At 34.6% G+C, this 16,790-nt stretch overlaps 1 protein-coding gene across 1 annotated transcript; it reads left to right on the forward strand.

Moving 5' to 3' along the window:
• Positions 1-12,997: 12,997 nt before the first annotated feature.
• LOC145053572 (uncharacterized) lies at positions 12,998-14,929 on the forward strand. Its single transcript, XM_079001635.1, has 3 exons — positions 12,998-13,241; positions 13,418-13,803; positions 14,273-14,929. The coding sequence occupies exons 1-3, from the start codon at positions 13,115-13,117 to the stop codon at positions 14,726-14,728; spliced, it is 969 nt and encodes a 322-aa protein (XP_078857761.1). The 5' UTR covers positions 12,998-13,114; the 3' UTR covers positions 14,729-14,929.
• The last annotated feature ends 1,861 nt before the right edge of the window (positions 14,930-16,790 follow it).

The raw sequence follows: 16,790 nt of genomic DNA on the forward strand, positions 1-16,790 counted from the left end.
CCTATGAATGTTGAGTTAATAGAAGGTAAGCTTCTAATGACAAAGCAAGTATAGAACTTGAAGCATCTCAAGAACCATAACCTGATGTAGCAATTGTTGGCACTAGTTTCTACAATGAATTGTTGAACTTGAATAATAGTTATTCACAAACACAAATTTTTCGCATTAATGGTAAAAATCATCATTGACTTGAGAAATATGGAATCTCTCATTGATGAGTTCTTCTTGATGGTTTCTAGCAAATCCATCAACTACCAAGAAGCTATGTCAAATCTTGAATTTGATAAATGACTTAGAGTCATGAACATTGAGATGTAATCCATGTCTAATAATCAAGTATATGCTTGATTAATCTTCTTCTTTCTAGCAAGGCTAGAAGGTGTAAGAGATTCTTTTAGAAGGAATACATACATGGATATCATACACATTTAGCAAGGCTTCTTATTAAAGGATGCTGTCATACTCATGCAATTGACTATGGTCCTTATCATACTCATGACATTGACTATAATCAAACATTTTCACAAGTAGCTATTATTAGATCAACAAGGATAGTATTTACTATAACTTCATATTCTTAATATAAGATATAGCAAATAGATTTCAAGAAAGACTATTTTTCTTAATAGACATCTACTAGAAGACATTTATATAGTTTAGCCTAGAGGTTTTTTTAATCCATGTTATCCTAACAAAATGTGTAATGCTTAAGGGATCCACTTGTGGATATAAAGCAAACATCTCAAGGTTGGAATAGTCATTTTAATATGAAGATACAAGGTATGCTTTTATAACAAAATGAAAAGAACATGTGTGTTTACTAAGAATTAGTGGGATTATAGTGATATTTCTAATCTTGTATAAATGAGACATACTAAATCATTTGAAATGACATTATGATGATGCAAGGTCGTTTCAACTTCTCAGAAAGTATCTCTAAAATGAAAGGCTTAGGAATGACAAGATACATTCTTGGAATGTAAAATCTATAAAGATAAATAAAGATGAATGTTGAAAGTTTTAAATACTATTGCATGAATTCACAATATATTGAAAGAGTTCAAGATACAAGATTCCTTTGGAGCACTATTGGCATTGTTACATGACAACATTTTGAGTCTATCTTAGAAGGACCTGGCACATAGGTTTGAGCTATATGAAATGATTTATATTCTATTTTCTTTGCACGAAAGAACACCAATCATATTCTCCAAGATATTTAACTATACTTAGAATAAAGTCAAATATAAAGAACACAAATTAAATTTAGTCAGACCCGTTAATAAAGTCCTTCTTTTGAGCTAAGTATGAATGGTCACACTTTAGCTATAGGACTTCATTATTCTAAAAACGGGAATTTGATTTGGATTTGGTATTTGGATATTAGAACATTAAGAAAAGTGGTTTTAACCAAGTGGTTGTAATTATAAAGTAAGACTAATATGAATTGGATTGGTTGACTTTTATTGGATGAAAGTAGGAAAGTGGTTGTAACCAAGTTTCATAGGTACTTGTCAGAGAATTAGTATTGAATGGACCTGCATCAAGAACATGTCATTAATCGTAGTTCTCACACCTCCGGCCAACGGCGAAAATGTCGGGCTATGCGACGTTAGGATGTTGGATTTCAGGCCAAAGACATATATTGAGTAATGCACTGATATATTAATCAACGTTGTTATTTATTCATTAAATAAAATATGTTACACAGTTATTCGAGGTACAAATAGGTCACAAAAGCAAAGTAGAAAAGTAAATCACATAGACTTCGAGCTGCATCACCGGCATTACCACCTCCTTCAGTCAGGTTCATCTCCTAAGAATACATGTGGTTTTTGAAAGGTCAACATAATGTTGGCGAGTCCATAGGTTTTATTTTTATAAAATGTGTGTGAGTATTTTAGTTAACTAGTTTATCCTAAAATCGCTTCCTCGAGTTTGTGAGTACTATCACTACTTTCTGAGATTGTATCCTAGTAGTAGTCTTTGATAGTTAGTTTTAATTTTAACAAAGTTACAATGAGTCCTTATAATCGATCTATGACTATTGATCCCAAAAACCACGACGCTTCATCGGATGTCGCAAATGTGTTTAGAAAGTTATGCCAACTTCGACTTGTAGTCAGGTTGTAGCTATCAACCATAAGTCGAAGTGTCAATCCCGTATAGATCTATACATATCTCTCCCGCTCACTTAATATTTGACAATTATAGGCTGGGAGCTAGCTGGAAATCTTTTGGCATGTTGATGAATCGTGTCTCATCTAACTCTTTTTGCGTGGGCCTCCCCTGGTTAGTCGTGTTGTTATTCACGTTGTATTCATATGTTTTAGTTATTATATATATATATATATATATATATATATAGTATATATCTTATACACATATATAATTAGTATGTTTTGTGTAGCTGGGTATTTGGGTAGAGTAACCACTAGGTACTAAGCTTATACAAACGGTGGCTATAATATTGACTTGAGTATCAGTGTTTCCTGGTAATTGGCCAACGTAATAACTAGGTATGATCTTATGTATCAATCTGAATCAATATAAAAACTAGGCATAATATTAACTAAAAAGTTTGGGGAGAGTTTCTATCGGGCATAATATCATCCTAAAGTTATGAACATAAATATCTAACTATAATTAGTAGTAACTATGTAATTGTTTCAATTCAACATGTATTCCCCCACCCCCCCCGGAAAAGGTTTTGAAAATGTGGTCGTGAACTCACCTGTGAGTTATGATACCGTTGTTGTAGGGTGGAAACTGAAAGTCCGAACTTTGAGAGGTGCTCGGGGGCAGTGGCACGAGGATCGAGATAATGAGAGAGTGACTTTGAGAGGTGAGGATAACGGGCTGCTGAAACATTCTATTTATATCAACTTTTAGGATGTGCACCGCGCATGGCGCGTGAGCCACATGGGGCTGCCACATGTCGCCTTCTGCGTGTGCCACATCACCTCGTATCCTGGCGGATCGACTGTCGGAATGTGCGCGGGCGCATGCGAATTTAAAATTTCAACTTTGAAAGTCCATAACTCTCACATAAGAACTCCATTTTCAATGACTTATATATATGTGTAGGTATCAACATACTCTACAACTTCCCTTTTGGTCGTTTTAGCTGGTTTTGACTTTCGTTTTTCAACTAGTTTATATTACCGTTATGATTTTATAAAAATAATAACTATCTCATACGGTTTCCGTTTTAGGCATTCTTTGTCTCATAATACCTACTTTAAGTAGTACTACGATTGCCTTGTTGGTGACTTTTTTCCAAAAGTCAACCATTCTCCTTGTATTTTTCGTCGTTCTAACTTCTTACGTACAATAGAGATTTATTTACTATAAAAGTTATATCTCACTCATACTTAGTTGGATTGTTGCGAAATTTATATTTTTGGCATCGCGGTAGCTGATAGAGTCAAAATATGTTAACCTTCTTTCAATATGACGTGACTTTTTGTGCACTTATTTTTGAGCCTAATGGTTAACATAAATAAGGACGAAAATTTTAATATATTAAATATATCGGGTGGTTACAAGGTTTTCATCTTTACATTTTTATGTTCTATAGTTAAATATTAACAGAGATCGATGATGTATTTTCTAGGTTATCACATCCTCCCCCCCCCCCCCCCCCATTAAAAGAAATTTCATCCCAAAATTGAACTGGTAGTCTAGGTGTTTTCAAACAAGTGGGTATACATGCTTCTCATTTTATCTTTTCATTCCCATGTGCACCCCAGCCCTCACTTAGAGTTCCATCGTACCTTGACTATAGGAATGCGGCACTATTTAAGCCTCTTGACTTCATAAGCCATAATCTCGATTAGTTCTTCGACGAAGTTGAGCTTTGCGTCAATCTATATTTCATTGAGAGGTACAACTATCATGTCCTTGAATAGACATTTCTTAAGTTTTTATACACGGAAAAAATTGTGGACGCCTCCGAGCTCTTAAGGCAAGGCGGGTCGGTAGGTTATCAGGCCTATTTTAGCAAGGATCTCAAAAGGTCCTATGTATCTCGGATTGAGTTTGCCCATCTTTTCGAATCTTATAACCCCTTTCCAAGGAGATACTCTTAGAATGACTTTATCTCCAACTTGGAATTGTTGTGGTTTTCATTGAAATTCGGCGTATTTTCTATGATGATCACGAGCCATTCTCAATCTTTCCTTTATTTTCACGATCTTCTTGGTGGTTTCGTGGCCCGACACCTCTGTGGGCGGTGAAATTAGGCAGGTGGAGCCACGAGCAGGGACAAGCACCTCTCTACAAAGGAGACCGAAGCTTCTACAACCTAAATGAGGGAGGCTCAGCAGACAGAGTCGTTCCTATTGTGGTTCATTGAGTTGCTCGCAATGCTGAGCAGGGAAGAGCAAACTTCGACCAAGTCATGGAGATCCGGGATAACTCCGGATTCAACACAATATTTCTTCGTCATCTAACCGATGATCAGGACTTTGAAAGGTCTCGTACTGATGCCCTACATGTAGAGTTGAATGCATGTCAATCTGAAGTTAGGGATCTTCGTCAGAACTAGGTGGCACTACAGAGACGAGTTTGGGAAACAGGACAACAGTTAGCTGAAGCCAAGGTTGAATCAAGTACCAACCAGAACAACTCCCCTCGCGAGTAGAGCCTACTCTACTCTCTCTTTTGGATATAAATTAGGTCTATATATAGAATCTAGTATTAATTTCATGCTTATGTTAAGACCTTGAACTTCCAGTCTATTAGGTCTTAGTGCTGTCAAAATTTTCTCATACTGGTTTGATGTAAGACCTACTCCTAGGTCATCTTTTCGGAACTTGTTACATCTTTAATATTAGTGATATTGACAAAACATCTAATCTTAAGGGAAAACCACGAGTGTCCATGCGATGTGTTAAAGTTTCATTCGCGTCAAAGTAATAACTAATGCAACTTGGTGATCTAGTTTTTACATTACTCACATTAGGTTCTAAGTTTATAGTCTTTCTGTCATAACTAACAACAATAAACCAGATCACAAATCTCAATTGAGAGTGATTATTTCTCAAAATTCATAGGTTTATAGTCAAATGACACCCGCCTTGTGACCATTCTAGGAATATCAATCTACACCTTACCAAGAATGCATCACAGGGATGTAGGTTGAATCGTCGAGAACAGTATAACAAAATGGAAAATTACATTCACGTAAATGATTAGAATACATCTAGAACCAACCATAAAAGCTCACGAATTCATTTCCTAATCATGTAATAGAATCATTCCTCCGAAGAAACGTAACCAATCCGCTGGCAAAACCCCAATCCTTTAGATAGATACGACTACTTTTCAAGTTGCGGTCACAGTTGTCATGACTCATCTTAACGCTAATAACGCAATTGGTAGTGGATCTGTTATCGAAAATCCCAATCCAGGTGATAACCAAGTACAACAACGAGTGCCTACTCGCAACGACACTTCGAACCTCCAAATGAAGAACAAGAAACATATGTTATGGGATAAGAAGAAGGGAAAATCACCTCAAAAGCTAGCCAAGAGACAACAACCAGTGGAAGCCTCTACGGCCATGACATCTATTACTCCTACTGTCGTTTCTACTAGTATCCTGGTTACCCCTACCCCAACAAGGAAGTATGCTGGGAATCTACCCAAGTGCAATGAGTACAACTTCCATCACCTGAGAGCCTGCCTAGAGATTTATTGCAAGAACTGCAACAGGAACGGGCACACTACCCATTTCTGCAGAGTCCCGATCCGGCATATTACTTTGACCACCAATGTTGGAATCAGTCCAATATGCCACCTTTGTGGTGAAATAGGACATTTCAAAAGGGATTGTCCAACCGAGAAGAATAGCGGGGGATCAGGAGGAATTTGACCCCAGAATATTTGAGGAAGCATCAAAGAACCTTGCTATAATGTTGGTACGTTTCCAAACCTCATTATTTAATTATATTTGACTGGTGTACATCGAACGGTTATAGAGAGACCTAGTAGGAGTCATTTCTTGAAAGTTCATTGTTTCCAATTTATCAGAACCCTCGTTTAGCGATTATTATTAATTTTTGATAAAATAGGGTTCGTAGTAATCATACCAAGTTTAGTACGTCGTCCTAGTCATCATTTCTGCTTCCAATCATCATTACATCTGATTCGTCAAGAAGTCCTGACATCATCATCCGGCGTATTTTGGTTTGGTCCTAACCATGCGAAATTTATATTCTATGTAAAAAGAACTCTTCCCTTATATCAACCGTCAGATGAAATTCTTCCGATTCATAACGCCAACCCGTATATCACCTCTCACTTCAGAACTTCAGAAGTACCCATGCGATGAGTATTGCGCCTTTCTAACCTACCCAGTAGCTAATAACCTCTAAGCGAAAAACACCAAAGAAGTCTCAGAAGTCAGTAACCACCCGAAGTATACCTAGTAAATCTCCTAGAAAGACCACTCGTACTACAAGCCAAGTTTAAGAATAGAGACTAAGAACTCATTAGGTTAATCAATTGCTGCTAAGTATATATGCAAGAGTGGTATATAATTTAGACTTAACAAGATTTAGGATGTGTGATTCTACCCTATCTCTTGTTCCTTGTATGGTTGTGGACATGGGGCAGAGCCACCCATCCGAACATTTTGTCAATCTAAACTATATACGACTTGTATACACGAGGTGATGGTGGATGACCTAAGTATCAGTCTTATCATGAATGTTAGAGCAAAAGCATGCATGCTCACTACAAACCACCAGAGATACCTGAGAGGAAGTTCTGGCGGATTACAAGGAGCTTCATAATCAAGTCAACTGAGGCAACATGTGGACTTGATTGCCATTTTGAATGATCGTCGTCAGATCAGCCAAATCCGCACCCTTCCTACAATCTTAAGGAATCAGGAAATATAGGGAAGTTAACTAGGACGTGAGTCCGGGAAATTAGTTAGACTGCACGGTGTTCCAATATTGGGAAATTAGTAGAATCATCTCCCGGTTCAGTCAGTCACATCAGAAATTGTTAACAACTAGACCAGTCATGATGCATAGCCTACCATCTTCAAAACCAACAGACAGAATGAGAGAACGGTTCAATCATTAGGAATTGTGCGAAGAACATATGTGATAGACTTTGGAAGAACAAGAATACCCAATTATCAACTAGTCAAGTCCTTGACCATGCTAGCACTTAAAGGTGCTCCATTCGAAGCCCGCTTTGGTTGTAAGTACAGATCCTATCTGCACTGGATAATAGTAGGCGTCACGCAACTAGCTAGAGGTTCAATTTCCAGAAATTACTCTCACTGGCCCGGAAATCATTAGAGAGACGACTGAGAAGATCGTTCCAATTTCCAGGAATTGCCATGGGCTCCCCCATGGTCTAATATCTAATTGCCACAAGCTCCCCCCGGGTTCTTCCATGCAAGAATCATAGAGCCAACTAGCATACCACATAACACGTAGTGGGTCGACATTGGTGCCTTCGACCTATCAATATAGTGAGAAGACTCACCTCGGACAACTGAATCCCACGGATACTCTCTGACTGCAGATCCGCTAAATCCCTACGCTATAAAACAAGCAACACCCAATTAACAATTAGGGTCCACACCTGATCCAATAACCCATTAATGGGGTAAAAATATCACTTCACCCCTCACCTAGATTAGTCCAAGACTAAGGCCCAAACTCCTCATCATAAGGGCCCAACAACCAATAACATCCAAAGCCCACTTATGGCTCAATTTTCCAAATTGCGCCCAAGCCCTCACATGGGCCTTTCCCTAAAGCCCATTAGCTTTTCCTAATCCCAAAACACTTATTCCTAACTGGTCCAACAAAGCCCTAAACCACCAAGCCCAAAAAGGTAGTCCGAACCAAAGCCCAACACTCAAAGTCCACTGGACCAAGTACACAGGGCGTACAAGTATGTATGTGCAACGTACTCGCTTGGAGGCTTATACATTGCGCGTACCTGCTTTTACGCCCAACATATTCACCTTAATCAGCCGAAACTTGATTTTCCCACTTAATCCATTACGACAAAGCTCCACAACTCAGATCTGACCCTCTTGATTTGGGCTAACACATAAAGTTGCCACCTTTATGTCCATACATGGCTAAGTGAAGCTCTTAAGATAAAGGGACTTAATGGTTGCCCTAGTGTATACATGACACCATATAAGACGTAAAGCTTGCACCTTTATGCCCAAGGATACCAAAAGAGACTTATATCTGAATGGACAAACCTATAAGCAAACTAACTCATCCATAAACCTGAAAAGAAGACCAATATCACAATAAGCTAGCCATGAGTAGATCTAATCATACACAAGTCAAGATAGGAACTTGATACCTCAAAGAGCTTCCCCACAAGATGATGATTCTGGATCCAAGGTCTCTCCATCAAGACAAATAACACCAAGTTTCTTTACTTTCCTCCCCAAGGAAAAATGTGCACCAAAAACCTTCTAAGAGCTCAATAACACCATTAAGAGGCTATAAGATCGATTTAGGGTTTTGAGAGGGTGGAGGCTGACTTAGAAATGAAGGAAAAGGGATAACATTATGCTTATATAGGGTATAACCCAAAAAATTAAGGCTTTCAACCTGACCCTCGTACGCCCAACATACCTCCTCATATGCCCAATGTACCAGGTCTCGCATCCCGACCCAACTTCACACCTATGCTATGTGTCCCTCCAGCTACGCCTCGCGTAACCTCCCATGCCTAGGTATATCCTATGTACCACCTTGGTACGCCCCGTGTACTAGGGTTTTCCCCAAACCCTAAATCATCTGAAGACCATAACTTTGTTGGATTTAATGTCTAAACCCATAACTATAATTGGTATGTACTTGACCCGAGAGTAGCATGGTCCATTTGGGTTGCATGGCACCATAACAATTTGTAAGGATGGACTTATGAGAAGAGGATTTTTATGATTTATTAATATATTATAAGTTCTAATATATTAATATGAAATCATATTATTTAATTAGTATTGATCAAGAATTAATTTGGAATTAATTTTGTGATCAAAAGAGACTAATTAAATATAAGGGGTTGATTTGGTAAATCATTCATTCTTATGGAGTGGGCCAATGATCCATGATTCCTTATGTTGGGCTAAATCCATGTGACAACCCATGGATGATCCATGGAGGTTTAAACCCTTGGAGCATGAGGAATGTGGAAGGTCATGCACATTAGGGCTTACATGGTGTAACTCTAGTTTTGCCACACTATATAAGAAACCCCAAGGCTACCAAAATCGGCACCTAAGTGAGATTAGAAGAGTGCTAGCCGATTTTTGTGAAGCAACTAATCCTCTCTCAAGTCCTACATTGTTTGTGGTGTTGTGTGAAGCATTTGAGGCATCAAATTTGGGGGGCTAGGCTCTTAAAGGTCCAAGGAATCAAGCTACAAGGAAAGGTATATGTTCTAACTAGTTTATGTTACACTAGTACCCATGTTTGTATGCTAGATAGGGAAATGATTTGGAAAATCATTTTACATGTATAATTAGAGAAAACATAGATCCAAATCATTTAGGGTTGTATGTGCACCTTAAGGTTGTTAGGATGCTCAAAACCCTTCAGTGGTATAAGAACCTATGATTGTTTTCTATTATACTTGATGTTATATTGATGTTATATTGATTTTCAAAGTGTAAAAAATCAATTTTATGCTTTCTATACAGTGAACTCGCCGAGTCCACTTGGTGACTCACCGAGTCCACTCAGAAAAGTGCCAACTCGACGAGTCCACTTCATGTACTCGCCGAGTTGGTGCTCCAGAGTGTAGATTTTCGAGTTTTTGGCAGAAATTTGGATTAGGATCATTACCCCAAACTATTTTTTGAACCATGAAACCTGTTTTTTTATAAGGTAATGATCATGCTTGTCCAAGTTTCAAGATTTATATTAGTTTATATGATTTCTTGAAAATTGTTGATGTGAATTCTCTTTTCTTATGAGTTCTGCTAGGTCATAGATATTCTTTGATATTTCTTGTTAGTTTAATTGTTGATCTAAATGTTTTTAATGGACTCCATAACTTGTCCTCAAGTTATGGAATTCTAAAACTGTTTTTCATAAAAGTCATTAAAACTCCTAAGTTATAGAAAATGAAAAGTTTTGAATAGTGTCAAAACTTGTCCTCAAGTTTTGGAATCTGTAAAGTCACTCTTAGATACTTTAATTCCAAACCCTAGAATTTTAAAAGTTAAAAGTTCAACCCTTATACTTTATAGTATTATAAGTTTAATATATATATATATATATATATATATATATATATATATATATATATATATATATATATATATATATATATATATATAGGAAAGGGTTATATGGAAAACAAAAAAAACCTAAAAATCATAAAAATGCATAAAAAAATACCTAGACATCACAAAACTTTTTTTTTTTTACTTTACACATCAATAAATCGCAGCTTTTTAAAAATTTCGCTGAAAAAAAAAATAAAAAATCAAGTTTTTTTTTTTAATAATTTTTTTTCCAGCGTTTTTGTTTTAAAAGGTGTGATTTTTTCAAAAAAAAGTTTTGTGATCTCCAAGTATTTTTTTATATATTTTTATGATTTTTAGGGTTTTTTTGTTTTCCATAGAACCTAAACCTATATATATATATATATATATATATATATATATATATATATATATATATATATATATATATATATATATATATATATATGTATTAGATGTGTGTCTGCGCAAAGCAGCGACGATAAATAGTTTTTTGGGTGAATAATTATTATTAGATTTTGTTATTACTTATTATGTAATAAGAAAAATTATCACTTTTAATTAAAATATTTATGTTTAAAACTTATATTTATATTGTATGTTTATACATTTGATGTAAATTAATCATTATTGACATCTAGTTTAAGAAATGTAAATTAACTTATACTGATGGATTTAATATTTTAAAATTGTTATTTTGCTCCAAATTAAATTTTTAATAATCTTTCTTAATTCAAGTCTTTAAAATTTTGGCATGTATTAATAGTTTTGTTATGCATAATCGATTTGTATAATAAACTTTATATCTTGTACCTATTAAAATTCAAGATACGATTAATATGTTTTATATATAATATATATAAGATATATTTCATAATCAAAATAAATTAGATTCTGCACATATTTTCACTTTCCAGCTTTTCTATAATTAGACTAGCAGCTATATATCTTTATCGAATTGGAATATTGTATTTAAGAGAAGAGAAATTAAATAAACTTCTACATTTTATTCTTACTAATCATCCTACCATATCAAATGATGATAATTGTATTAAATTAGTATTAATTTCATTAAATATAGGGATAATGACTTAAAAGGGTAATATATTTTTCGATTTGTACATATTTAATCACTGAGTTTTTTTTCGTCCACATTTACCCCTTCAACTTGTTAACCTGTACACATTTAGTCCTTATGACCGGCTACTCCAGGTTAGCCGGTAAAAATGACTTAATAGGGTAATATATTTATCACTTTGTACACATTTAGTCCTTAATATTTTTGTACACATTTAGTCCTTAATATATTTTTTTGTTGCAAATAAATCATTTTTGTTTTTGTATTCATTCAGTAATTATGAATGATTTCTTTAGGTTGTTCTCACGACATCTTATGTGGGATAGCCATATGGTGGTGGGATAGTTTCAGGTGGTCCTGTTATATGTTGTAGGCCAAGATACCTGGTGCGGGCCGGCTATAAGCTGTAGGCACGAAGACTCGAGAAGAGCAGTTGGATTAAGGCGTCATGCCAACAAACCCTAGCCATTCCAGTCCGATGACTGATTGGACCTGTTGCATGTTGGCATTCCAGTCCGATGATTGATTGGGCAAAGGTATACCAATCTGATGAGTGTAGGTCCGTTATGCATGATAATACGTTTATTGTGTCGAGTATTTTGGAGGAAACTCACTAAACTTTGTGCTTACCCAGTCGTTTACTTTTTTAGGTTCTATCGTTGGTCGTAGGAAGACGAATGCATGACTGTGCACACTTATCAACAATACTGAGGATTATGCATTTCTTATATTACTCTGATTTTCGATAAATGTATTTTGGAATAAACGTTTTTTTCTTAATAATGGATTTATAATTAGGGAGTTTTGCCTTATTTAAAAATAAAATTGTTTGGTTGTGAAAATGAGACATTACACATAAACATCAACAGCCTCACATATTTCATCAATAATTGTCCCACGTAAGATGTTATGAGAAAAACCTAAAGAAAACATTCATAAGTATTGAATGTGTACAAAAATAAAAATGAATTATTTTGAAACAAAAAAATAATAAGGACTAAATGTGTACAAAAATATTAAGGACTAAATGTGTACAAAATGAAAAAAATATTACCCTATTAAATCATTTTTCCCAGTTAACCTGTAGTTACCGGTTATAAGGACTGAATGTGTACAGTTCAACAAGTTGAAGGGGTAAATGTGGACGAAAAAAACTCAGTGATCAAATGTGTACAAATCGAAAAGAGAAATTAAATATCCTTCTATTTTTTTTTCTTACATATCATCCTATCTAATTAAATGGTGACATGTGTAACATTTAATGTTCATTTAAAGATATTTTAGGATAGTAATATAACACATGTCATTATTTAAATTGGTAGGAGTGTTTGTAGAAATAAAAGGTATAAGAATATTTAATTTCTCAATCGGAAATATATTAACCTTTTAAATCATTATCCCATCATTAAATTTACATATAACACGGAAACATTTCAGAGGATGAATAAAAATAAAATGTAAGATAATTCGTAGAGAATCCATATTTTTTAAGTTTGGAAGTAAGTTTATGGGCTTAAACACGCCTCGTGGTATTCTGGACCCTATCAACTAAGCACAGTTGTACACGTCTTGTTCAATTTATAACGCATGGGCCCACATTAATTTAATAGTCTTGACCGCACCTGATAAAACCAGTCCCGCGACATCAGCCAACTGTTTATTTTCGGAAATCTCTTCGTCTTATCAAATCACCGCCGGAAAACCGATTGACAAATCCCTTTCACCACACTAAAACCCTAGTTTTTTGTTTCAACGCCTCTTCCATAATGGAGTCTAGATACAGTGGATTTAATTCACAGATCCACAATCATCTCTACAGTCATCTTTATCCTACGCCTTCTTCATCATCATATCCTTCGGGCTACACAAACTTCTCAAATCAGATTCTAGAAGGTATGCGTTCGTTCGTTCGTTTATCATGATAATGTTGTTAACTATCATTAAGTTCTACGAATCGATGGATATAACTCGATTTTGTGTTTTTTAACATCTTCAGCGGCTGTTGTGGGTTTTGCATGGTGTGTAATGCTTTTCTTTTACATAAATTATGATATGTCTGAGTTTTCCAGGGGGATTATACAGCGTCGGAGGACAGGGTCGATATGACATTCTCCGTCAAATTGAAAAGAACAAGATTCGGGAGGAGATACTGGCGAAAGAGAGGAGACAATACATGATAGAACAAGAAATCAGGAGAATGGAGAATAGTGGCGGATATCCGTCGCTATCGTCGCTCATGTTAGGGCATACTGATAGCCACCACCACCACCACCACCTCCATCGGGTTCCGCCACAATTGCTGCGTGGTCAAGCATATGAAACGGTGGATGGAAGAATTGCAATGCCGTTCCAGGAGGACTACGGTGTCACCGGACATCAGTTCCAGCGGCGTCCTAACATTAACGAGATTATCACTTCTCCACCAAAAGCTGGTGAGAAGCAATTTATTGATATGGTGAGTGATCTTTCTAATCTCTATGTGTTCATCATTGATGTATCTCTACTGTGTTTCATTTTCCAGTCTTTAAACCCTTTTTTCAGTAATTGTTTGTTCTAGTCAATAATTTCTTTAATAGATTAGTTTTCTTCCACACATATTCATAGTCCTTTTGCAGTTTTGCTGTTATTAACCTACTTGTAGATAGCTTATCAGGTTGAATGACCTCTTGTTGTAGTCTCAAATGGGTTTAACTCTTTAAACATTTGAAGATAACCTAGAAGTGCTTCTGAGGTCCGAGTGTCTGAATCCCTTGTGTCTGGTTTATATTATATTTTGAATTTAATTAATCTTGAGTTATCGACTGATACAGAAACCATTTAACTCACGTAATGAATCTTGTTTACAACATGTTTCGATATCTAAATAATGAAATTACTAATTACTCGCTTTTAAGGAACGTAACATATCTAGTTTCATATCACAGAGAAAACTCTCCGGTCAGATGATGGCTGGATCCAAACGGAAATCACCACCACCACAATCACCAGCTGCCGCCGGTTGTTCAAGTAGTTCAAAGAAGAGAGTGAATGAATTGAGCTGTGCAATCTGTGAAGTGAGTGCAACATCTGAGCGTGGTTTAGAGGAACATCTGGCTGGAAAGAAACACCAGGCAAAAATGGCGGAGCTGAAAGCTGGACACGCCGGAAAATCCATCAAGAAGTCACCGGAAAGCGTTCAAATGGTTTCATCTGAAGATAAGAAGCCAGAAGGAGAAAGCTCGGGAATGAAGTTCAAGTTTTGGTGTAGAATGTGTAAAACTGGTGCTTCCAGTAAGAAAGAGATGAACATGCATAGGAAAGGTGTAAGTCATTTGACAAATCAACTTAAACGCGCCCAAAAATCTCGAGACAAATCTGGTGGAAAACGAAAGAAGGTATGATTCATAATTTCATAGTTCCAAACATGAAATATTTGAATATACAATAATATAGAGCTGTTTTTTAAACAATTTTACCTTATGATAAGGTTTAATATTTATTTCTTGTTGGATTAAAATGTTTTCTGATAAGTTGAGGATGCTTAGTTTGACCGTGGAAGTGGTTTACATAATGGAGTTATAACATGTGTAGGCTTTTTGTCATATCATAAAAAAGCTAATGTATTGTGCGACAATATGTTTTGGCCGATTCATAAAAAAATGTAGTTGTAGTTGGTGTGACACTCAACCATGCATGTTTAGTTTCTGTAAGCAATTTACATTGATGGAAAAAACAACTATTTAAACAGTACATCTTGAAGCTAACTCTTTTGGCTGAAGTGAGCTGCAAAATATATATATGTAAACATCTTTAAGAGCATCTCCCAATCTTATGACTTCAAATAAATGTCAAATAAATGACGACTCCAATGATCAAAGCTTATTTTCAATTTTTTTTTTTAATTTAACTAATATATTTTTATCCAAAATGTTTTAAAAAAAACTCTCATTTAGTTAGTCATTTTTACACACAAATCGTATTTTTATACAAATGGATATTAAATATAATTATATCAATTCTTTATTTACATACGTAAAAAAATACAAAAAAAAATGTTATACAACAATAAAATAAAAAACATTAAAAATACTATTTTATAGTTAAAAGGGGTAAAATAAAATGTTCATTAGGGTTAAATGTACAACTTATGAAAATATATTGACCAAAGAAAGCTATATTTTCGAATGGTATTAAGGGATCAATTAAAAAAATGTATAGTAATAACCTAGTCCTGCTCTAAGATCCAAACTTTTGATCCAATAATAGGCCTAGTTCTATATTTTAAAATTTATGAAAATTGGTATTTTTGACTAGTTACTTTTAATAAAAGAGAGAATAACAATATAACATCCAATCTTAAGTAACATCCAGCTTCTTGATGCAATGACGTGTCCACATCCAATATTAAGTCAGTAAAATCGACTTTTTTAGAAATAAAAATTAGGAAGATGCTTAAAATTAAAGTAGTAGGTATGGTTTGCAAAATATGAAATCTATATCGACTAATCAAGTATAAAAAGTAGCAGGTCCGTAAATTAAAATAGCTAAAATTAGGATGCCATTAATGGGTTGAGTAGCATGATGATCTACCTGACACTGGACCATATTTTACTTACATTCGAATGTACTCTAATGTACATACAATTACGAGTTCTATGTTAACCAACACAAAGATAAGAATGTTATCAACAAGTACTTATATTTGATTGGTACATTATATTTTCTAGGTATGTTCAAAATATCTAAAACTGATTGAACCTAAAAACCATATCAATTTTTCGGTTAACAAAACCGATTTTTTTTATTTTTTTTTTCTTTTTGGTTAACTAAAAACCTAAAGACTTCCGATTTTTGGTTTGGTTATAAATTTTTTTTTGGGTTGTCATGGATGGTTAATCCCGAAAAACCAAAATTTTGAATTATGTTACCTTAGGAAAATAAAGTTAATATTTAATTACTATTTATTAACGATTACCTTATTATTTAAGAATATGTATTTATTTGTTTATTGCTTATATTATCCAAATAACTTGATATCAAATAGTTCTGCGACTTTTATTGAAAAATAAGAGAAATGTAATCAGCAAATAAAGTATTACTGTTGAAACATATAGTACGTAAATCTAAAGTAAGATATTATCTATATCATTATCAATTTAAAATTTTATTATTAAATAATACAAAGGTTGGATTTTAAAAACAATAAATTTTATAATATAGTATTCTAATATTATTCAAAATTTGTAACTGCGGTTATGTGATTCCCATACCAAATACCAAATATTTGATAACATTTTTTTTTCTGTTTTTTTAACATGTTTGAATTTTAAATTTAATCCTTTTTCCTTTAGCCTCTAGAAAAAATTGCATCGTAAGATTACACTTAATTATTTTGAAATTTAAAATATTTTTAATTTCAAAATATATTTATTAATTTGTAAACAACTAGAGAAGGATCCCGCT

This window comes from Lactuca serriola, chromosome 5 (genome assembly GCF_051521515.1).
Source record: "Lactuca serriola cultivar US96UC23 chromosome 5, Lser_US96UC23_V15, whole genome shotgun sequence".
Lineage (NCBI taxonomy): Eukaryota > Viridiplantae > Streptophyta > Magnoliopsida > Asterales > Asteraceae > Lactuca > Lactuca serriola.

Bases quoted from the DNA above. Each gene is read 5' to 3' on its own strand.
- LOC145053572 (XM_079001635.1), top strand. From the start codon at position 13,115: ATGGAGTCTAGATACAGTGGATTTAATTCACAGATCCACAATCATCTC. The intron at 13,242-13,417 runs GTATGCGTTCGT...TGAGTTTTCCAG, and splicing joins CTCAAATCAGATTCTAGAAG to GGGGATTATACAGCGTCGGA. The intron at 13,804-14,272 runs GTGAGTGATCTT...TTCATATCACAG, and splicing joins AGAAGCAATTTATTGATATG to AGAAAACTCTCCGGTCAGAT.